This window comes from Bos indicus x Bos taurus, chromosome X (assembly GCF_003369695.1).
Source record: "Bos indicus x Bos taurus breed Angus x Brahman F1 hybrid chromosome X, Bos_hybrid_MaternalHap_v2.0, whole genome shotgun sequence".
Classification (NCBI taxonomy): Eukaryota; Metazoa; Chordata; class Mammalia; order Artiodactyla; family Bovidae; genus Bos; species Bos indicus x Bos taurus.
This window is the reverse complement of record NC_040105.1, coordinates 50957727-50980711: the sequence shown is the minus strand read 5'-3', so window position 1 is coordinate 50980711 and position 22985 is coordinate 50957727. Positions and strand designations below refer to the sequence as shown.

Genomic DNA, 22985 nt, shown 5'->3' with positions numbered 1-22985 from the left:
TCTTTTTTGTGAGGATTTAATGCATTAAAATAGGAAGAACACTTAGAAGAGTGCCTGGCACATAATAAGCACTCTATTAAGTATTGGCTTAAAAGATTCAGCCTTCATTTCTCTTTGGAATTTAACCCTTCAGAACATGCATACAGTGTTCTGCCACTGAATTGTTGTCTGACATCTCTTGAGCTATGGATTTTTCTTACTGTGAAACAGACAGTGTGGATAAATTGCTGTTGTTTCTGCCTTCAGGACTCCTTTTCCTTCTCATCCTTTAATGGAATAACTCTTGCCTGTTTTTCAGATTTTAACTTATACATCACTTCCTCTGGAAATTTGTCCTATATATCACTTCCTCTGGAAATTGCTGCTGTTAACCTCCTCCCTTGGTTTCCACTTGTCTGTGCACCCATAGGAACCAGGGCTATTAACTCTGTAGATTAGGTCTGTCTCTTCTGCTGCTGCTAAGTCATTTCAGTCATGTCCAACCCTTTGCGATCCCATGGACTATAGCCCACCAGGCTCCTCTGTCCATGGGATTCTCCAGGCAAGAATATTGGAGTGAGTTGCTAGGCCCTCCTCCAGGGCATCTTCCGGACTCAGGGATCGAACCCTTGTCTCCTGTGGCTCCTGTATTGCAGGCAGATTCTTTACCACTGAGCCACCAGGGAAGCCCCTGTCTCTTCTACCATGCTGTTAACTTCTCACTGACACCTGGTTTATGTTTTTGTCCCAAGGGTGCAGCATGACCAGGCATAGCTATTGGACACTTACTGTGTGTCAGGCACTAGAATGTCTCAGTAATGCTAACTCAATTCCCTCTCCTTCCACCATGATGTTTATAGTCTAGAAGGAGAAGACAAATGTGATACATGGACTCTTCCTTATAAGACATAAGGCAAGGGTGGTAGGACAGATTTTGTGCTCCCCTGCCTTTATCCTGCCATAGCCCGAGGAGAAAACAGCATGTGGATAGCACACTGGATAGACTGGATGAAAACTGTGCAACCCAGTGACCTTGTACTCTGTGTGAATGGTGGCCCTGCCTATGTAGGGCTTGGTTAAAAAAAAATTCACTTACTTTATATAATGATAAAAATTTCATCAAGAGTCAGGCTTTGGTTATGTCAGTACCAAAAACAAATAATCATTTCTTCAAGCAACACAAGAAAAGTGAACAAAATTAGTTTATACTGTAAGAACATCAAATACAAGATAATAATAGAATTTCTATTTTTTAAATTAATTTTTATTAGTAACAATTATTGGTAGTGATGAAAAAGACAATAATTAGCTGGTTAAATAGAGTATATGCATAGAAAGGAACCCTGGCAATTGAAAGAAGTGAAGTAGTATGGAAAAACAGTTAGATGGAAAGATCTCCAGGATTTGTTAAGTGAAAAAAGCAAGTTACCGACAGGAGTACATAGTATATTACCTTCCTTGGGAGAAAATGGGAAAATAAGAATATATATTTATATTTGCTCAAAGAAACTGAATGATGTGTGACAAACTAATAAAGTGGTTTCTTGTGGTGAGAGGACTGCAGGGACTAGGGACAGGTGTGGGAGGGAGACCTCTGAGAATACATGTTTTTATTTATTTTTAATAATTTTTATTGGAGTATAGTTGACTTACGATGTGTTAGTTTCAGGTGTATAGCAAAGTGAATTAGTTATACATATATCCACTCTTTTTTAGATTCATTTCTGATATAGGTCATTACAGAGTATTGAGTACAGTTTCTTGTGCTATACTGTTATTACTGTTGTTGAGTAGCTGAGTCATGTCCAACTCTTGCTCCCCATAGACTGTAGCCCGCCAGGCTCCTCTGTCCATGGGATTTCCCAGGCAAAAATACTTCAGTGAGTTGCCATTTCTTTTTCCAGGGGATCTTCCCGACTTGGGGATCAAACCTGGGTCTCCTGCATTGCAGCTAGATTCTTTACTGTCTGAGCCACCAGAGAAACCCCATTTTTTATAGTAGTGTGTATATGTCAGTCCCAATCTCCCAGTTTATCTGCCTACTTTCCTGCACTGGTGACTGTAAGTTTGTTTTCTACATCTGACATGGTTTTATTTTGGAACTGTATGACTGTATTACCTGTTAAAGACATTTAAAAGATTTACAGCCATCAGTGATTGGTTGCACAGCTATGTAATCCATCATAATGGCAGACTGTGCAAGCTGCACAGGGAGGGAAATGGGGTGCCCACTGAATGAAGAACCAAGTGGCATCAGTGTTTTGGAAGTCTCTGGGAGGTTGAACAAATGTGCTTGAAGATAGTTGAGAGGAATGTCTGAGACTATTTTTCTTTCAAATAATAAAACACACTCTCCTTTTTAATAGCCATTCAAAAATGTACAACAGTTGAAATTGTATTTGAACACTCTTTCTAGGGCTTCTGAGTAACCTTCCTAGATTTAATCATTATCATTACCATTTGGGTCCAGGGTATCTCTAGCCCAGGATATGGAGAGCTGTACCATGAAGCATCTCCCCTACCTTCTGCTGCTGAATATCAGTGAGAGTTGATAGATGGTGATATTGGTGCTCAGATTTAAGAAAATTCTTCAAGGTCATATAGGTAGGTAGTTATTGAACCAGAACAGAAACCTAGCTCTGGCTGGCTAAAAAATGGTAGCTGTTTTCTCTCTGAAGCTATTAAAGAACAATAACAGGGGCTCCTGCGTGTTGCAGTGTTGTGAGTGGTGAATGCACCCCTACCTTCTTCCCTGTTTCTCCTCCCCCTCCTCTCTGAAGCAGATGTTTTTTCCTCTAAGTGATGTATTTTCTTTCATCGTGGTGCTCATTTTCCAGGGAAGTTAGGTTGATGAAAATTGTTGAGTAAAATGGCCAGACCTGGTTAATTCCAAGCCTCACATTCTTTTCATTGCAACGTGAATGTTGTGGAAGAAAAGACTTGGGATCTGATTTTTTTGTTACAGGGAAATTCAGTCCATTTACTTTCATTATGATAACTAATATGTTTGGTCTGATTTCTACCATCTTATTTTATATTTTTTGTTTGTTTCTTCTTATTCCCTTATTACTTCTAAAAAGTTTAACAAGTTAAATCTTCCACCAGTACTTAAAATTATGTTGGTAATTGCATTCATATTTAAATCAAGTGTAACTAAATTTCTGTATCACTTTATCATGTAACTAAATTTCTGTATCACTTTATCAAAGTTAAATAATAACTATTTTATCCTAGTCTTCCAAAGTGAGACCTTTAGCATGGTTTTATGCTTATTTTTGCTGATATACTTCCTCAAGTCATTTTACCAGAAGGTGAATGCAGGTGGTAATCTTTCCACATCTGAAAATTTCCTTTACCTTCACATAAGAGTGATTTTATTGGTCAGTTGTAGAAGTTTAACTTGGAATACTGTCCCTTGTCTAATTACTTTGTAATGATTATTCTTCTGTCTTAAGTGTTCAGAATTGTGGCTTTGAGAAGGCTGTCTATTTCTCTCCTTTGCTGGGAATGCCTTCTATTTGGAAGTTTACAAGATTTTCTCTTTGTCTTTGGGGCTCAAAAATTTCATCAGTATATGTCCAGGGCATCATCTCGTGACTCACGAAGTTGCTCAGTCGTGTCTGACTCTTTGAGACCCCATGGACTGTAGCCCACCAGGCTCTTCCATCCATGGGATTCTCCAGGAAAGAATACTGGAGTGGGTTGCCATTTCCTTCTCCAGGGGATCGTCCCGACCCAGGGATCAAACCCAGGTCTCCCACATTACAGGCAGATGCTTTAACCTCTAAGCCATATGTCTTTTTTGTTAATCTTGACGCGCCTGAATCCTGTTTTCAATTTGGAAAATGTTTATCTAGTATTTTAAAAAATAATTGCTTCTCCATTTGTATCTTTTCTCTTCTGAAACTCTTCTTAATTTAGATACTAGCTCTCTTGAGTCCATTCTCCATTTTCTATTTTATACTTTTCTTTGTATTTTTGTTCTGTTTTAAAGAAGTTTTTCCCTTGACCTTCTAGCTTATTAATTTGGTTGTTAGTGATATTCCTTCCGTTTTTCACAACATTGAATTTTTATTCAATATCAAGTTTTGGGAATCTTTTTCTTATACAGTTCCTTTGAAGTATCTTCTTGAATCTCCTTAAGAATAAGTAGTATTTAAATCCTCTGTTTCCTACAGTAACACTGCTTTGATGTGAACCACCTGATGTGATTGGGGAGCCTGTCCTCTGTCTGATAATCTCAAGCTGCTCCTATATTTGTTTGTATATCCTGACCTTCTAGAACCTCTTCCTGTAGGAATTCCTTTAGCCTCTTTGTAGATGGTGAGAATTATGAGACGCCATTCTGAGAGGCCAAGTTGTGAAGGAGGTGACAGAAGGGACTTCTCATTGAAGTGGGGAGAGGACTTTTACTTTCCTAGGCTTTGTTAAGGTATGATTGTAGAAGGTGAGCTCTCTGCTTCTTAAATCAAAGGGAGGCTGCAGTTTGGCTGAGTAGTGTAATTCCCTTGTGAGGCAATGGCATGAACAGGGTCAGCAGGAAAGGACAGTTCTCTCTTCAAGGAAGGGCTGAGGGCATCTACTCTGGTTTAGCTGAGTGGGACTCCTCAGATCACCTTCTCATGCTGCCAGCCCCCCACTTCAGTCTGGTGCCAAAATTGTTGAGCTGCCTCAGCTAGAAGTTGTAAGAGAGAAGTTATAAGTGCATGTTCCTATTGGTCTCTTCACAGGATTCCCTTAAGAATTGTTTCAGTTTGCACTGGATATAATGTTTGGTATTCACTGAAACATTGTATCCAGTACCTCTTCTGACACTGTAGCTGCCAGCTCTATGTTTGTCTTGTGTGCCTAGAGAGACATGGAGTCTGAGGCTTCCTTAGATTCCCAGTGTTGCCTGACCTCCATTAAGGTTCAAAGAATGTTGGGTAGGTGGATGATGGCTTTTTTTTTTTTTTTTTCTTTTTTAGAAAATAAAAAGCCAGGTAAAGGTTCCAAAGGCTGCAAGAAGGTAAGTTGGTACCACTCTCAGGTAAGGTATACCCATTGTTGGGGACAAGATTAGGAACAGGTTGCCCACCCCAGAAGAGGCCCACAAAACCAAGTAGATATTGGGTGACTCCAAATAGAGCACCACATTGGAATCAGCAGATTTGGCTTTCCCAAAAGCCATTTGGGTGGCTTCAGCAGAGAAGCGGAAACATTTATTAAGTTCCCACCACAAGCCATATACTGCTTTGTGCTTAGTTTACCTTGATAGGGATTGTCATAATCTCATTTTTCTTAGATGAAGAAACTGACCCTCAATGAGAAAGTTCCTAGGTTCAAGGTAGCTCAGCTGGGACTTGAGTCTTAATTCCCAAGTCTGTATTGCTCATGAAGAGGCAGGACTCAAACAGTCTTTGGCCCAGCTCCTGAATCTCCTGGTCCCGCTGGGAAAGTTGTGGACAAATAGGACTTGCATCAGAGCAGCAGTTCTTAAATTTTAGCATGGTTAAAGTTCTCAAACTTTAGCCCTCCAGAATCACCTGGAGTGTTGGTTAAAACACAGATTTCTTGAGTTTCTGATTTAGTGTGTCTTTCTCAGCGTCTGAGAAGTGCCCAGATGATGCTACTGCTGTTCCAAGGGCTTCACTTGGAGAGCTATTTAGTATTCCCTTGGCCTCTACTTGGGAAACTTTTCTACTTACTCCCCACCCCCCACCTTTCCTGGTATTCTTTACTTAGTCTCTGCCTAGCTAGGGGAAGAAGGGTCTCTCTGGTCATATGGACAGACTTCTGGGGACAGAGCCCTTTTTGTTTGCTTCTCTCCTCTTTCCTCCCACAGATCTACTTATGAGCAGCTTTAAACCGCCTCCCCCCTCCGAAGGGTGATTTCTATGGGTTCATTAACTCTTCATTTTTTTCTCTCTTGTTTGGTAACCAGCCTGCAAAGCAGAATGGGAAGAAAGCAGCCACCAAAGTGGCCTACTCTCCCCAGTTTTTCCACTCCAATGATCACGCCAGTCGGGAGGCTGAGTTAAAGAAGAAGAGGGTAAGCCCTTTCCCTTGGGGGAGAGAGAGGGCCTGACTTGACTGCCAGGTCCATGGAAATGTTGAAAGGCAAAGGCCAGAATTGTTAGGGTTGTTGAGGCTGTTTGTGGAAAGGAAAGAAGGGGCAGTTGCTTTGACACTTGATTTAGTGTCTCTATTTGCTCACCTCCCAGTTCATGGCTGTCTGGTTTTTGTTCTCACTGCTCCACTGGAATGACCCTGCCAGTCTCACCAGCATGTTCTCTGACATCAGACTCATGGATTGCTTTCTTCCCTCATGTTTTTCAATTCTTAGCATTTGAGACCATGCTTTTTTAAAAAAATTATTTGTAATTGAAGGATAATTGCTTTACAGTATTGTGTTGGTTTCTGCCACACATCAGCATGAATTAGCCATAGGTATACATATGTCCCCTCTCTCTTGAACTTCCCTCCCATCTTCCTCCCCATCCCACCCCTCTAGAGCCCTGGTTTGAGTTCCTGAGACATACAGCAAATTCCCATTGGCTATCTATTTTACATATGCAGGCTTTTTTATTTTTTGAAACACTGTCACTTTGGTTTTCCTGTCATTTCTCCTGGATGTCCTTCTTCCTTTTCTCTAGTTTCTTTTGCTGTTCTTTATAGGACGGAATATCCCAGTCAGTTCAGTTCGGTTCAGTTCAGTCACTCAATCATGTCTGACTCTTTGCGACCCCATGGACTGCAGTATGCAAGGCTTCCCTGTCCATCACCAACTCCTGGAGCTTGCTCAAGCTCATGTCCATCGAGTCGGTGACGCCATCCAACCATCTCATCCTCTGTTGTCCCAGGGCCTATTTTTTTTCCCCCCTCTCTGGTCTTAAGTGGTTCCCACTGCCTGGGACATGATCTCTCTCAGCTTTATATACTTTCCTTGTATTAGTGTCTGCCATGCTTTCCCCTCCTTCATCTCTTTGTCTTTCTTTCCCTCAAACCCCTTAACTCTTTATCTCTTGCTGTCACGTCTCTTCCCTCCCTGTATCCGTGCTCCTACCACTTGTGCCAAGTCACACTGTTTTCTCTGTCTGTCACCTGCTCCCTATTACTCTTGATCTTCCATCCCTCCCTTAGATTGCAGACCTCATCAGCTTCAGCCCTTTTGTATGGTCACTTGTTAGGTTGGGGAAATGAGGGAGAAGCAGCAGGCTGCCCGGGAGCAAGAGCGACACCGACGTAGGACCATTGAAAGCTACTGCCAGGATGTCCTGAGACGCCAAGAGGAGTTTGAGCACAAGGTGAGAGAGCAGTCTTTGCTCCTCAGTAGGGCTGGTGTGGGCTTGCTCAAAAGCATCTTTTGCCATTGCTCTGTGAAAAGGAAAGAGGAAGTGTGTGAGATTTTTGGAGGGGGAGTAGGGAACCAGTTCAGAGAGGATGGGAAACGGTAGGGACATGGAGGGAGGGTAAGAAGGAGGTGAAGAGCTGTATCTGTGATTGGAGAGCCCTGGTTAGGTCCTTTCTCCCAAGCTGAAACACAGACTGGGGATTGGGAGTGGAGAGGACTGGGGGACAGGGGGAGAGAAAGATTGAGAGTATGAAGTGAAAGTTAAGAGAGGAGTCGACTTCTTTCTATGACTTCTTACTGCATTTCTGGCATATAATTTCATCTCACAGGATATACACTTCCCAGTTAAAGTTTCTTTTCTAGTATAAAGTACACATTTTGCTTTCTCCATCACATGTTCCCCATAGATTGTTTTTCTCACTTACACCTCCCTCTTTCTTAAATTCCTCCCTCATACACTCAGGTGCATACCTGGTCCTCTAGCTGGTACTCAGACACAAACTTACAAATAGGCACACACATGGACCATGTAGGTCTGTCCTTTCCTCTTCTTGATTTTGTTGCTCATGGTGGGCTGGGACTCACATGACTCTCCCAGCCTCACATGACTCTCCCAGCCTCCCATGGTTGCCAAAGACGGCTCTCACTCTCCTCCCCTGGACCATCCTCTTTTTTTCTTTTAGGAGGAAGTTTTGCAAGAATTAAATATGTTTCCTCAACTGGATGATGAGGCTACAAGGAAGGCTTATTACAAGGAGTTCCATAAGGTATGGGGGCCCATTTCTTAAGGCCCTTTAGGGAGGGCACCAATCCAGTCATGTCTCCTCTCTGTTTCTGTTTTTCCTAAGAGGAAGACCTCTTCTTTCATGGGCCTTTTGATTCCTGCCCAGTTCTTTCCTTGCCTTCTTACCGTCTTCCGTGCCCTGCAGGTGGTGGAATACTCTGATGTGATTCTGGAAGTCCTGGATTCCAGGGACCCATTGGGCTGCCGCTGCTTCCAAATGGAGGAGACTGTCCTACGGGCAGAAGGGAACAAGAAGCTGGTCCTGGTCTTGAACAAGATTGGTAGGTGTTGGACAGGATTGGGTAAGGCAGGGCAAGGGCCAAGCCTTCTTAAAAGACAAGCTTGGACTAGGCCCAGAGACACAACAACTCAGTGGTATTCATAATAGTTGTGCAAGGTAGGAATTCTTGTTTGAGTTTTTAAAGCTAGGGATTTGAGAGGTAAAGTCACTTGTTGAAACATACACACACACACCACACAGTATAACAGAAGTTGAGAATGGAGTTAAAGCCTCTCTGCCTTTCAGTTCCCTGTTTTTTGGCATTTTGAGCTTTATTTGTGCCTGGCCAGTGCTAGAGAGTTCCTCTTCTCCCTCATGCTGGATCCCAGATGGTGGGGCATAAGAGCACATGGATGCGCTCAGGAGTCACTCTGGTCTGGGTTTCATCTCAGTTTTGATGTCTATTTTCTCTGGAATCTTGAACAAGTCATATCACCGGAGAGCTTCCATTTTTCTAGGTGTAAAATGGGCTGTGATTGTCCCAATCTCATAGGATCATTGTGAGAATTAATGATAAAGTGCTTGGTACATACATGGTCAGTACTTCATAAATGATAGCCATTCTTTTCAAGGTTATTTTTGACATTTGGCCCAACCTAGAATAATCCAGGGAGGGAATGGAAAATAGTCTTTGGGAGGCCTCTGGTACCAGGCCCCAGGTCTGGAAGGAAGGCATCTAGGAATATAGTTGGTTACCCATTGTCCTTGAGGAAACAGGTCTACTTAGAGAGGGCCAACTTGTCCCCTAGACTAGACTGTCCTTTCTGACTAACCTGGGGACTGGACAGGAACTGGCAGGGTAGGGAGATATCTGTTGGCAGAAAGTGGGCCAAGCCTGGGTTGTGGGTGGCTGCATCTTTGGAGTGAGCCATCAGGTGATGTTCTTACCAGTCCTATCTGTTCCTATTTTTCCTAGACCTGGTCCCTAAGGAGGTTGTGGAGAAGTGGCTAGAATACCTTCGGAATGAGCTGCCAACTGTGGCTTTCAAGGCCAGTACCCAGCATCAGGTCAAAAACCTGGTAAGCTGGGGCCAGAAACATCTAGCGTCTTACACAGTAGCCTGGGGCTACACTCTTTTCTAATTATATTATTAACATAGAAATATGTTTACAATGTCAGACTAAATTAAAGTGTACAGAAACATTTGTTGCTTCTAGGGAGAGAAAGTGGGTCCTGGGGGACATTTTTTTCCATTTTGTACGAAGTGTAAAACTTACTTATTAAAAAACAAAGTAGAAAAAGTAAAAACAATTACAGTTGACCCTTGAACTAAACAGGGGTTAGGGACATCCACCTTCTGCACAGTGGAAAATTCATGTATAACTTATAGTTGAACTTCAGTATCTGCGGTTCTGCATTTACAGATTTACCCAACTGCAAATCATGTAGTACCATAGTATTTATTAATGAGAAAAATTTGCATGTAAGTGGACCTGTACCATTCAAACCTATGTTGTTCAAAGGTCAACTGTATAGATGAGACTTGAATATCCTTTCACTGTTACCCTAATCCCAATCTCCTTTATCCATATACCAGATTAACCACCATTGTTAGTTTAGTGTATCCTTCCAGATGTTTTTCTGTGCTTTATATTATATGTGGATTTGTATATAGAGAAAATAGTGCTTGGGTGTATCATATATGTTATCCTACGATGTACTTTTTTTCCCTTGAAGATCTTTCTATAGAGTTCTACTTTTTTTACACTAAATAAAAATAGTTTTCAATTTTTTAAATCATTATAAGCAGTACTATAATACATACCCTTACACTTCTTCTTGGCTAGTCAGCAAGTGTTTGTGTAGGTTGGGTACTGAGAGGTAGAGTGGCTGGGTCATAGGTATTTTGCATTTTAGATTTTCCTAGATACTGAAAAATTGCTCCCCAGCCCCACTTCCCTCCTCTACCCCCCACCCAAGTGGCTGTACCAATTTATCTTCCCACTCCTGGGACAGATGAATGTGTGAGAGGGCCTAATTCCCTCTACCCTTGCCAATATTTGATATCATTAAACATTTAAATCTCTGTTCATCTGGGAGAAGCATGTAGTTCCTTTATAATTTTTTGCCTTTTAGATATCAAAAATGTGATAAGCATCCTTTTATAATAGGTTTTTCTTTGATCTGTATTGCACTTTAAGGATATAGCTTCTTAACCTATTTCTTATTAACGGATATTTAAGTCAGTTTCTATTTTGCAGTACTATGGTAGGTAAGTAAGGACAGAGGAAGAGATGAAAGGGCATTCTGGGCAGAGGAGGTGGCATCAGGAATAAAGAGATGGAGGCTGAAATGGCCTTGTCCTGTGAGAGGAATCAAGGGAAGGTAGGCTCTATGTGGGCCGAACAGTATCTCTTCTTTCTCTGGACAGGGAGGCAAATGTTCTCATTGTGTAGACAGGGTTCACTGAAGCCCAGAGAATGGAATCAGAATTTGCTGGCCACATACCTGTGAGAAGCAGAGTTGGAACTCAAACCTGGCCTGCTTAGAGGCGAGGAGGCTGTCCTGCTCCTGCTGAGGGAGGCAAGCGATGTGTATCTAGGCAGAGACTGAGACAGAAGCCTGGAGATGGAAAGACTGGAAAAAATAGGCCTTGTAGAAGCAGAGAAATGGCACTTGTTCATTCAGGGCCTGTGTAAGAAGCCCTTTGCTTCATGCTGGGGATTTCAGTGATAACAGGGAGGCAGTCCTAAAATTTGGAAATCTGCACTCAAACCACATCTCTCATCTGATGCCTTTTTCTGTAATACCCCTCATTTTCCAGAATCGCTGCAGTGTGCCAGTGGATCAAGCCTCCGAGTCACTGCTGAAGAGCAAAGCCTGCTTTGGAGCTGAAAACCTCATGAGGGTTCTGGGGAACTATTGCCGCCTTGGTGAAGTGCGCACCCATATCCGAGTGGGCGTTGTGGGTAAGGCCTCAGGGGAGGTTATGGGGCCCAGGCTTCTTCCTTGTGCAGGGGCTTCATTGGGGGAAAGGATTCTGGGAACTTCATGTTACTTTTGGCTAGGGAGGAGGAGCTGTTCAGGAAGGGTCCTTCTTTTTTTTTTAAGGTATTTATTTATTTTGGCAGCACTGGGTTTTTGTTGCTGCATGGGCTTTCTTTCATTGTGGCAAGTGGGGGCTACTCACTAGTTGAAGTGCTTGGGTTTCTCATTATGGTGGGTTCTCTTATTGTGGAGCATGGGCTCTAGGGTGCGCAGGCTTCAGTAGTTGCAGCTCGCATGGGCTGAGTTGCCCTGAGGCATGTGGAATCTTCCTGGATCAGGGATTGAACCCCTGTCCCCTGCATTGGCTGGCAGATTCTTACCCACTGTGCCACCAAGGAAGTCCCAGGAAGGCTCTTGTGATTTGTAATTTGGATTGGTGGACATGGGGAGGCATACTCAGAATCACCACTGTAGTTGGAGTATTAAAACCATGGACTAAATGTGTGGGGCTGGGCTTAGAGTTGACCCATGTCATCCTACCACTCTGGGGAAGGGGATGGTTGCCTCATCCAGCATTTTTTCCTGGGAGACCCCATGGACAGAGGAGCCTGGTGGGCTGCATTCCATGGGGTTGCAAAGAGTTAGACATGACTGAGCACATATGCATGCATCCCACCAGAGCTGTGGGAGAGAGGGGTGAACATCTCCCTTTCATAAATAAGAACACTAGGGCTCAGAGAAAGGAAAGGGACTTGTAGTGTTCACTCCTGTGTGAGACAGAGCTGAGGCTCAAACCTGGAGCCCAGGGCATTGAAGCAAAGCTGTTGGGAAAGGAACTGGGAAGTTGAGGGAGGCAGAGATAGACCAGCAGGGAAAAGAAATGAAGCCAAGAGAAGAAACCATTGGAGAAAGAGCTGGAAACAGAAAAAGGTAAAATACCTGAATAGATACAGAAAAATATCTGGAAAACCAAATGGTGGGATTGGTGGGGAGTGGAGAAGGAAGACAGAGTTGAATGACAGAGGCATGCAGACAGAGGGAGATATGATCACAAAAATAGGTGCAGAGACCTGCAGAGAGAGACATGAGAGGGCTGGAGACCCTCTCATGTGAGTAGGGAGGGAGAAATGTATACCCAAGGAAAGAATGAGTGAGTCAAACTCAGGGATAAAGAGATTCAGAGGGAGATGCACATAGAAAGAAGCAGGAACAAAGATGCAGACAGACACTGAAGAATGTACACCCAGACCTATACACACATGTGGATCCACAGACACATGTACAGATCCACATATATGAAGACACATACAGATCCAGAGCCAAAATACATGCAGACCAAGCCCTTCCCACACACTTAGCCAACTCCCCTCCAAGCAAACAGAGCCATAGAGAGACACGTGTGCCCAGATGCATTTGACCCTCAGACACAATCATGTCAGAGACACAGACACATATCTATGATGAGACAGATACATATGTATATATAGAGAAATAGAGGCAGAGAGAGGACTAGGGAGACACAGAGAAAAAGAGACACGGTGCTTCATGTAGAGAGACGAGCCCACTGAGAGAAGGACCAGGTACAGAAAGAGCTGAGAGGAGTTGGCATAGAGGGAATTAACAAAGAGGCAGAATTGATGGGGTGGGGAGAATTTGAGAGAAAGGACAATGGCCATAATGAGAGAAAGTGAGACAAACTGGCAGAGAAAGAGTTGCTTAGATACGCAGAGAGAAAGACAGAAATGGGAAAAGCAATGGTATTTAGAATGAGAACAGCCAAGAGAAGATACACAGAGACTTCTACACACAAGAGATACATACACAGGCACATCTATCAGGGAATAAATAGTACACATGTAAGTTCTAGCACACAGAGAAAGAGAATGGTGGGAATGAGAGACCCAATGAGTAAGAAATAGACAAGGACATCCATAGACTGAGAGGTGCTTACAGATGCCCAAACAGAAAAACACACCACAGACAGAAAGCTCCTCAGACTGACATCTCAGAGAGGAGCCCCACCTCCCATTCCCTACCCGCTGCCAGGTGAATTATACACCAGGATGGATGGTTTTGTTTTATGACACTTCCCAGTGCCCACCATCCATTGGATTGTGTCACAGAGGCCTTGCATCCAGCACCTTTCCCAAGCTGGTTGTAAGTGGGAGGTGAGTGTCACATCTAGTGAGAGGAACACATCTAGCCAGGGTGCTCACATGTAGAGGAAAGGGATAGAAAGGCCATGGAGGGGCTTGGACAGGAAGGCAGACGCCCAGGCTCTGTTTTTGGCTTCCAATGGCCTGGTCACACTGCCCCTGCCTGGGCCTCCCACACACAGGCTCTCCCAAATAGTTCTGAGGACCCTTCCTGCCATGAGCTATCTGCTGCTCCTTTGTAGGCCTTCCCAATGTTGGGAAGAGCAGCCTGATCAATAGTCTGAAGCGCAGCCGTGCGTGTAGTGTGGGAGCCGTTCCTGGGGTCACCAAGTAAGTACCTGCTTGCTCCCCTACTTCACAGGTCCTTCACCCTACCATTTCCCAACTCCCATGCCTTCAACCCCTGTCCCTTATGTTGGACCAGCTTCTGATTCTGCCATAGGCATGGGAGTTTCATTAATAGCCCTCATTTACCTGGCACACCCTGGGTTTGGGCCAGGCACCCAGCTGGGTGTCCCCCCCCCCGCCCCGCCACAGCTCCTTGAAGCCTCCTGACAATCATGCAAGATTGGGCTCTGAGTAAGCAGCTCTGCTTCCTCGATGAAGCAACAGTCTCAGAGTCAGAGGCTTGCTTGTGGTCCTGCAGCTCAGTCCCTGGTGGTGGAAGTGAATCAGACTAGAATCAGACCCTGCATCTCTCCACCTTCATCTGTGTGCCATTTGTCACACTCCTTCTCTCCAGTGGGTGCTTGGCTTAGAGGATGCCAGACACATCTGGGCTCATCACTGTCCTACGTCCTCTCTCATCTCCCCTCTCCTGACCCAGGTTCATGCAGGAGGTCTACCTGGACAAGTTCATCAGGCTGCTGGATGCTCCGGGCATCGTCCCAGGACCCAACTCAGAGGTGGGCACTATCCTGCGCAATTGCATTCACGTGCAGAAGCTGGCGGACCCTGTGACCCCGGTGGAGACCATCCTGCAACGCTGCAACCTGGAGGAGGTATGCAGGGCTCTCACTTATGCCCTGCCTTACTCCAAGGGCCCTTCTTTCTTACTCATGATTTCTTCCTCTCTTTACCAGATCTCCAGCTATTATGGTGTCTCTGGGTTTCAGACCACTGAGCACTTTCTGACTGCAGTGGCCCACCGCTTGGGGAAGAAGAAAAAGGGGGGCATTTATAGTCAGGAGCAGGCAGCCAAAGCTGTGCTGGCTGACTGGGTGAGGTGAGTAGGAGTAAGGGTGAGGCCTTCTGGGAGTCAGGCTCCACAAGGGGGCTCATCTGTTTTCACTGCAGCAGCGGGGCAGCCTGACTTCCTGGGTAGGGAAGGCCAAGGCATCAAGTCATATCCTGCTTGGCAACTCATGCCCAGTGATTATCCAGCAATTCAACCTCTTGTTCAGAAGTTACTGTCTGGGCTTTCTAGTTGACCCTCACTGTTTCTGACTTGAAAACTCATCCTTTCTTTGACTGGTCATTAGCTTTTTTAACATACAATTAAAATTTTTATTTATTCATTTATTTATGTTTGGCCATGCTGGGTCTTTGTTGCTATGTGTGGGCTTTCTCTAGTTGTGGTGAGTGGGGGCTACTCTCTAGTTGCAGTGTGTGGGCTTCTCATTTCAGTATTTTATTGTGGAGCACAGGTTCTAGAGTATATGGGCTTCAGTAGTTACAGCGTGTGGGGCTCAGCAGGTGTGGCGATGGGCTTAGTTGCCCTGTGGCATGTGGAATCTTCCTGGACCAGGGATCAAACCTGTGTCCACTGAATTAGCAGGTGAATTCTTAACCACTGGACCACCAGCAAAGTTCTCATTTGTCATTTGTTGTCTTAATAACGTCAGTTTCTTCCCACCTCCCAATGCAGTGGGAAGATCAGCTTCTATACACTTCCACCCTCTACCCACACTCTGCCTACCCATCTCAGTGCTGAGATCGTTAAGGAGATGACTGAGGTCTTTGACATTGAGGATACCGAGCAAGCCAATGAAGACACCATGGAATGTAAGTAGGGTTAAGTGGGTTGGCCTGCCCAGCAACTGGTCCTGTCCTAGTGGAGCCACATACACCTGACAACAGGTCCCATATTTGACCTTCCCATGCTCTGGCCCTAGTCTGGTTTGGGGAGAACTATTTTAAACATCTTTAAGTTTAATGTCTTTTCCCACAAAGTGAAGAATTATAATTTGGGTCACAGGAAGATAAGGGTGGTGGTGGAGTGGAGTGGGGGGTTGGCTGGTTGTGGGCTCTTAGTAGATACGAAAAAGTCAACAAAGTACCTGGAACATGGTAAGGTGTTTAGGAAGCGTGAGTTTCCTTTCCCCATCTCTTGAGGCCTGGAGTGGACTGAGATATTTCTCTCAAAAACCCTTTCTCTCCACAGACATAGAGAACAGACTGGTGGACATAATGGAGGGAAGGAGAGGGTGGGACGAATAGAGAGAGTAACATTGAAACATATACATTACCATATGTAAAATAGATAGCCAGTGGGAATTTGCTGTATGACACAGGGAGCTGAATCTGATGCTCTGTGACAATCTAGAGGGGTGGGATGGGATGGGAAGTGGGAGGGAGGTCCAAGAGGGAGGGGCATATGTATATACCTATGACTGATTCACGTTAATGTATGGCAGAAACCATCACAACATTGTAAAGCAATTATCTTCCAGTTAAGAAAGGAAACAAAAAAGAAAACCCTTCTCATTGCCCCAGATTTTGTCACAGCCATTGACATGGATATTGCATGTCCATTCCTGCATTTTTACCCTTGTCCCCATTGGTGGGTGAGGCATCTGAAACACAGAAAGGTGATACTTGCTAAATGGTACATGGTTAGTGACAGGCAGATGTGGCATTCAAACTAGCTCTCTTGTCCTCTTGTTGAAGACTCTTCTAGCTCAGTGTATCTGAGTGGTTAGAAGAATGAACTGCCTGGATTAAAATCTGAGTTTTGTTAGCTGTGTAGTGCTGCACAAGTTTCTTAACCTCTCTATGACCAATGACATCATCTCTACAATGGGATGATAGCACATACCTGATAGTTGTGAAGACTATTTAATATGTAAAACCTAGTGCCTGGCATATAGCACATGCTTGGTAAATATTAGCTGTTATTAAGATGGTTATTTTTTGGAGTACAAAGGTATGACTTTCAGAAACTCCTGTGGGAAGTTTATTCTCTTCAGCTATTCTACCATCTGCAGCTCCTTCCTTTTCTACCCCACCCAAGAAAGGTGCCTGGTGCTCTCTGGGCCTGTCTGTGGACACTCTGGGGTAGTGGAGAAAGTCTTGGCTGGCCTGGCTTCTAGTTACTCTGTTTCTCTTGAGGGCCACTAGCGTTCCTTCTCTGGGCCTTATAGTGTGCTTGGATTACAAATGAGGACAAGAGGCTTGCCTGCTTCAGAATATATTCCCCATGTGGCTTCGGGCAAGTCAGCCCTCTTTCTGAACTTTACTTTTCTGTCAAGTGGGCATTTGGGAGGAATTAGAGCTCACATTTTTAGGGCTGTATGTGAGGGCAAGTGGGGCTCTGGCAGTGAGAATGCACTTTAGCAAATGATTGAGTTCCCAGAAGTTGAGAAGAAGGAGTGGTTAATAGTTAGAGTTTCCTAGTTGCCCTAGTGTTGAATCTTGAAGAGTGATTAGCAATTAGAGGCCCAGGGAAGGAGATGGGGCAAAGTTTAGAAGAGGTGCGAGGGTAGTATGGGCCCAGGGCAATGTGCACATTTGTGGTCTGCAGTAGAGGCGAGCTCCAGACAAGGCACCAGTGAAATAGGGAGAGAGGCTTGGTCCTGGGGAGGGAATCCCAGTAGCTACCATTTATAGAGCAGTGTCTCAGGCCAGTGCGTTTCAGGCACCCATTGCTGTGATTCACAGCAGCCCTGTGTTACAGGGCTTGTGGCATTCTGCTTTTCAGATGAGGAAACTGAGGCTTCATGACTGGCAGGCAAGTATCCTAGTGGAAAACCCACACCTTTAATCCTTTGTTATATGGCCTCCCAGCAGGAATAAAAGAGCCTTTCTTCTTTACTCCCCTGGGCAGTGTCCACATATTCTTTCCACTGAGGCCTGACTGGGGGGCTGGTAGCAGAAAGGAGCCAGGGCCCTGACAGTGGTATTGATTGTGTTAAAGGCTTGGCCACTGGAGAATCGGATGAGCTGTTGGGTGACATGGACCCGCTCGAAATGGAGATCAAGTGGCTCCATTCTCCGATGGTGAAAATAGCAGATGCCATGGAAAATAAAACCACCGTGTATAAGGTACCTGTCTCTTTCTTCATGGCAACCCTCTCCTCTACCCAAGGGCTCTGGGAAATGGTCAGTCCCTTCCACCTGGCTCCCACGAGGTCCACCTATAATAGTGGGGAGGTACAGGTCATTCATTCACTCCCTGTGGGCACCCTGGCTGTAGGCAGGGTATATCCTTTGCAAACCAATGGTAGATCCAAGGAGGAGATATGCTCTCAGGCAGCTTTCCCAGCCCAGCTTTAGCCCTAGAGAACAGGATCCCCATCTATCTACCCAGCTGTTCAAGTTACAAACCTGGACATCCCTGACTTGTCCTTCCCACTAACTGGTATCTTGGATCCTATACACAGTCACCAAGTGTGTCTTCTCTCTCCTAAATCTTAATAGATGCTCTCGGTGTCTTTCTGGCCTACCATTTCTGTAACCCTAGCCTAATCTTTCAGTTGTCTTTGACCTGGACATATGTCTCATATGGCAGCTCCCAAAGGTCACTTGCCCTTTCATGGGTCCCCAGCACCTACTGGATCAAGTTGATATGCTGTGCTGTGATCTCTGAAGGCTTTTTCAGCCTCTTCATCTGCCAGTCCCCCCTGTCTCTGCCCTTCGAGAGGTCACAGTTTAGTGGTTTAAGCCATAGATATCTACAGTTATGAGAAACACACAGGGATTCAGGGCAGAGGATGGGAAAGCATGGATCTAAGGGCCCTAACCTATACTACTTGTGAGCCAGGGAAGTCTTCCCTCGGGGCTCTGATACTTCTGCCACATCTTGAAGTTTGAGGAGTTCTCTGGGCAGGAGGGGCAGCAGCCCTTGGGCAGGGGCTCAGCCTGTGCATGTGCCAAGACCTGAAAGGGTAAGAGCATGGTATTTTGCAGAAATCACTAGTGGTCTGAGGTGGCTGGAGTCAGGGTAGAGGCAGGGAAGGTGAATTGGTGTCAGATCCCTGAAGGCCTCGAGTTTGACTTTAAACCATGCTGCTAAGTCACTTCAGTCGTGTCCGACTCTGTGTGACCCCATAGATGGCAGCCCACCAGGCTTCCCCGTCCCTGGGATTCTCCAGGCAAGAACACTGGAGTGGGTTGCCATTTCCTTCTCCAATGCATGAAAGTGAAAAGTGAAAGTGAAGTCGTTCAGTCAGGTCTGACTCTTAGCGACCCCATGGACTGCAGCCTACCAGGCTCCTCCATCCATGGGATTTTCCAGGCAAGAGTACTGGAGTGGGGTGCCATTGCCTTCTCCATTTAAACCATGGGTAATAGGTAAACACTGAAAGTTGGCTATTTTACGTGGGAGGAGGAAAGGCAAAGGGTTTAAATTTTTTCCCATTTTGTTTATTTAAGATATTTTGACTAGGTACATGGTAAAAAACTGAAAAGGTAGGAAATTCCCTGGCAGTCCAGTGGTTAAGACTCTGCTTTCACTGCCAAGGTCTGGATTCAATCCCTGGGGAACTAAGATCCCACAAGCCGTGCAGGGTGCCCTACTGCCAAAAAAAGGTAAAGGGTATACAATAAAAGTAAATCTCTCCTGCTTCTCTATTCCAGCCACCCTGCCCTCTCCTTGGAGGCAATCACTATTAGACTTGAGTGTCCTTTCAGAGCTATTGCATCTTCACACACACACACGTAAAAGCAGATAATGGATCTATTTTAATCCAAATAGTCATATGCTGTTTGTATTGTTCTGCACATTCTTTATTTCACTTACAAATTCATAGTGTAGATTGTTCCATATGATTACTTAACTGCCCTTCATTTTTGATGGCTACATAATATCTGGAAGGGTTCCTTAAGCAGGGAAGTGACATGGCCAAGTTTATATAATAGAACTATCACTCCAGTGACTGCAGTAAGAATCAAGTTGGAAAGAAAGGAGCCAAAGTAGAGGTAGGGAGTCTTTGAAGGAAATTCTTGCCTGTGCTCTGTAAGAGATAAGACCTGCCTTAGGGCAGTGGTAGGAATTATGCCCATTCCCGTTTTCATATAGTTTCAAAACTCCCCCTAGTGCTTATAGGAAAATCAGTTTAAAGTTGTAAGTTTAAGGCCATCTCCTAGTATTTCTTACTGAGCCCACAGGCACCCAGAACATAGCATTTTTCCTCATAGACCAGCAGTAGTTCCCTACTCTGTATTACAAGTTCCAGGCTCAGGTTCAGGGCCATGAGTAGGGCCACTCCATTGTCCAACTCTGGGAGATACCATTAGGTATGCTGTGTTATGAATGGTGCCCACCCCCTGCAACCCCAGAGTTGTAGGGTTTATAGCATTGCTTTTCCCCCGCTGTAGTGTAGTAGGTAGTCATACATACAGAATTCTGATTGCTTGGGTTCTGATTTATTCCACTGCTTACTAGCTGTGTGACCGTAATTACCTTGTTTGTCAAAGACATTGTTGCCAGCATTAAATGAGTTAATACGTACGTGTGTGTGAGTACATGTATACATATTCATATGTATGTATATGACACACATACATGTATGTGCTTAGAAAGGTACCTGGCACATAGTGAGCTTTGTCAATATTATGTTTTACTGACCCTGTGTACCTTCTACTCCAGCCCAGTAGATACCCTTTCGGGTGCCCAGGTATGCTCTGTGCTTTCCAGTGTTCAGTCAGGAATGACCCTTCCATCAGCAGTGTGTTGACCACCACCATGCCCTCAGCTTCTGTCACCTAGGCTGCATATCTTTGGTGGGCACTTACTGTATTCTAACTTGTGGTATGGTTGAGTTTTTTCCACTTTAGCCTGGTTGCTTCCCAAAGATGGGTGTTCATGCAAATCATTTCTCCAGTATTTCCCCATACAGAACTGGGCACAAGATACACGTTGCAACATATTTGTTAAATTGAGTAAGACCTTAAAAGGTCATTTGAACAAAGAATCATTGTAATATCAGTTGTCATTGACAAGTAGTTCTACTTTTTCATTTTATTCTTGTAAAAACCAGGCAGCTACCCACTGCCCACCCTTATTTGACAGATGAGCAAATTGTGGCTGAAAGAATAACTAAGCACCTGCCAACCTGTGGTAGAGCCAGACTTGAAGCTTAGTTCTGTGTAACTCCAGACTCCTGTTCTTAATGCAAGCCTGTCCCTGCCTCCTTTGCAGAAGTCTTTGGAGTTATTTTGGGGGCTCAGACCTCACTGTTGTCCTCACTTTCCCCAGATTGGAGATCTTACTGGGTATTGCACCAATCCAAACCGTCATCAGATGGGATGGGCTAAGCGCAATGTGGACCTTCACCCTAGGAACAATAGCATGGTGGATGTTTGCCCAGTGGACCGCCGCCCAGTGCTACAGAGGATCATGGAGACAGACCCCCTGCAGCAGGGCCAGGCTCTGGCATCTGCCCTGAAGAAGAAGAAGAAGATCCAGAAGCGTGCAGGTGGGAGGACCTGACCACCCTCCTGTGTTCCACCTGAGGCCTTAATTAAGGGCTCCTAAATGAGCATCTCCATGTGTCCAACCCTCTGCCAGGGTTAGGGGGCAGGGATGGGTTAGGAGGATCACCTGCTAGCAGAGTGGTCCTCAAACTTCAGTAGCTTATTTTAGAATTGCCTTGGAGGTTTATTAAAACACAGGATTCTGTTTAACACCCCCAGAGTTTCTAGTTGAGTAGATTGGCTGTTGGCAGGGGCTGAGAATTTGTGTTTCTAACTGGTTCCTAGTCAGTGCTGATGTTGCTTCTCTGGGGGCCACACTTGGAGAACCACTGGCCTAGTCTTATGTATCAAATGCCACCATTTATTTATCATTTCTTTCTATGTGTTAAGAAGCTTTCAGGCTACATACATATGTTTACTTTATCTATAGATAAAACACTCAAAATCCAAAGCATACAAAAGGATATACATTAAAGTCTCCTCCAGTCCCCTAGTTCCAGGCTTCCCCCCAGAGGCAACCAGTTAATTTCTTGTATCTCATTCCTGGGGTAGGTATACAGGCAAATATCTATATATTCCTTGTTCTCTTTTTTAGACAAATGTTAGTCTCCTGAACATATAATTTGCCACATCATTTTTCCACTCAACATATATTACAGATATTTCCCCATCAATTCACCAAAGAAGTCCTTTTATTTTAATGGTGGTCCATTGTGTGGCCGGTCCACTTAGGTCTTCATGCTATACTAATTTTCACTAACTCATTGCAAAAGTCTTATTCTCATTCGGTAAGTGAGGAAACTGGGTCCCAGATACTCCAGGTATTTGGGCCAAAACGTGAACCTAGGATTGATTGATCCCATAAGCCCTGTTCTTTGAACTAGACTATGTTCATAACCATTTGCTCTTGGCCTGATTCTACACTGAGTCCTGGGAATACAGAGATTAATTGCTCTTTAACTGCTGGTCTTATTGGAGTGAGGAGGAAATAAGAAAACAGACATTGGGAACACAAAGTGATCACTATGAAGACATAGAAAACAAAATGAGGGAACTTAACCCAGCCTGAAGGTTGTGGTGGGATAGAGGTGATCAGAGAAGGCTTCCTGAAGGAGGTTATGTCTGAGGAAAATCCTAGGAATAATAGGGTGTGGCTGAAGGCTGGAGGTGAGCATTCAGGTTCAAAGCCCTTACTGCCATCCTGCCAGTTTGCTGTAAGAGCTTTGGGGGTCTTACAAAGCACTGCTGATGGCAGAGTGCTAAGTTCAACACAGTAAAAGAAAAGAGCTCTTTTGATACTAGGAAGAGATAAATATACTTGAAGCTCAGTAGTGTGACTCTGAGATATAAGCTATTTTGGGGTGATCATTTCACAGGTAGACAAATGGGTCTTTGTGTGAGATTCAGTAGTGGTCTGCCAGTAGCCCACCAGTTAGTTTTGTTTAGTGTTGACGGTGGACGGTTAGGGAGCCAGTTTGGGAGTTTGGTGTGGACAAAGATAAATGTGGCCTAGTTCCTGCAAACCTCCTGTTGGCAAGCCAACCACCAAATGACTTCCTGTTTTTCTCCATCTGCAGACAAACTTGCCAGCAAGCTGTCTGATTCCATGATGTCCGCTCTTGACCTCTCTGGCAATGCTGATGACAGTGCTGGTGACTGATCCACTGATCTCACCTCCCTCTCCAACTCCAGTTCCAATGGAAATAACAGATGAAATGGTTTGCTTCTCCCTGAAGCACCTGCATATTAAAAGAACCCCTCACCTACTTCCCTTCATTCTCCAGGAAAAAAAAAAAAAAAGGTCCCAAGTGTCTCAAGCTGACAAACCTAATACCTTTATTTAATCCCTACTCTGTTTACAAGAGAAATAAAAAAAAAAAATCAGAAGA

At 44.6% G+C, this 22985-nt stretch overlaps 1 protein-coding gene across 4 annotated transcripts in view; it reads left to right on the top strand.

Annotated features, from left to right (window-relative positions):
- Nucleotides 1-22985, top strand: part of GNL3L (G protein nucleolar 3 like) — a 27683-nt gene extending 4698 nt beyond the window's left edge. Inside the window, exons 3-17 of one of the 4 annotated variants that reach the window (XM_027534995.1) lie at nucleotides 2450-2583; nucleotides 4947-4987; nucleotides 5903-6010; nucleotides 7149-7265; nucleotides 7996-8079; nucleotides 8242-8377; nucleotides 9293-9396; nucleotides 11142-11286; nucleotides 13704-13791; nucleotides 14288-14462; nucleotides 14544-14686; nucleotides 15329-15465; nucleotides 17597-17724; nucleotides 20879-21098; nucleotides 22674-22914. In XM_027534995.1, coding sequence (XP_027390796.1) covers nucleotides 2535-2583; nucleotides 4947-4987; nucleotides 5903-6010; nucleotides 7149-7265; nucleotides 7996-8079; nucleotides 8242-8377; nucleotides 9293-9396; nucleotides 11142-11286; nucleotides 13704-13791; nucleotides 14288-14462; nucleotides 14544-14686; nucleotides 15329-15465; nucleotides 17597-17724; nucleotides 20879-21098; nucleotides 22674-22756 — 1758 coding nt within the window. In that variant the 5' untranslated portion in view covers nucleotides 2450-2534 and the 3' untranslated portion in view covers nucleotides 22757-22914. Of the gene's footprint in view, nucleotides 1-2449; nucleotides 2584-4946; nucleotides 4988-5902; nucleotides 6011-7148; nucleotides 7266-7995; nucleotides 8080-8241; nucleotides 8378-9292; nucleotides 9397-11141; nucleotides 11287-13703; nucleotides 13792-14287; nucleotides 14463-14543; nucleotides 14687-15328; nucleotides 15466-17596; nucleotides 17725-20878; nucleotides 21099-22673 lie in introns of all 4 variants that reach the window. The other 3 variants (XM_027534994.1, XM_027534996.1, XM_027534997.1) reach the window with 3 other exon arrangements.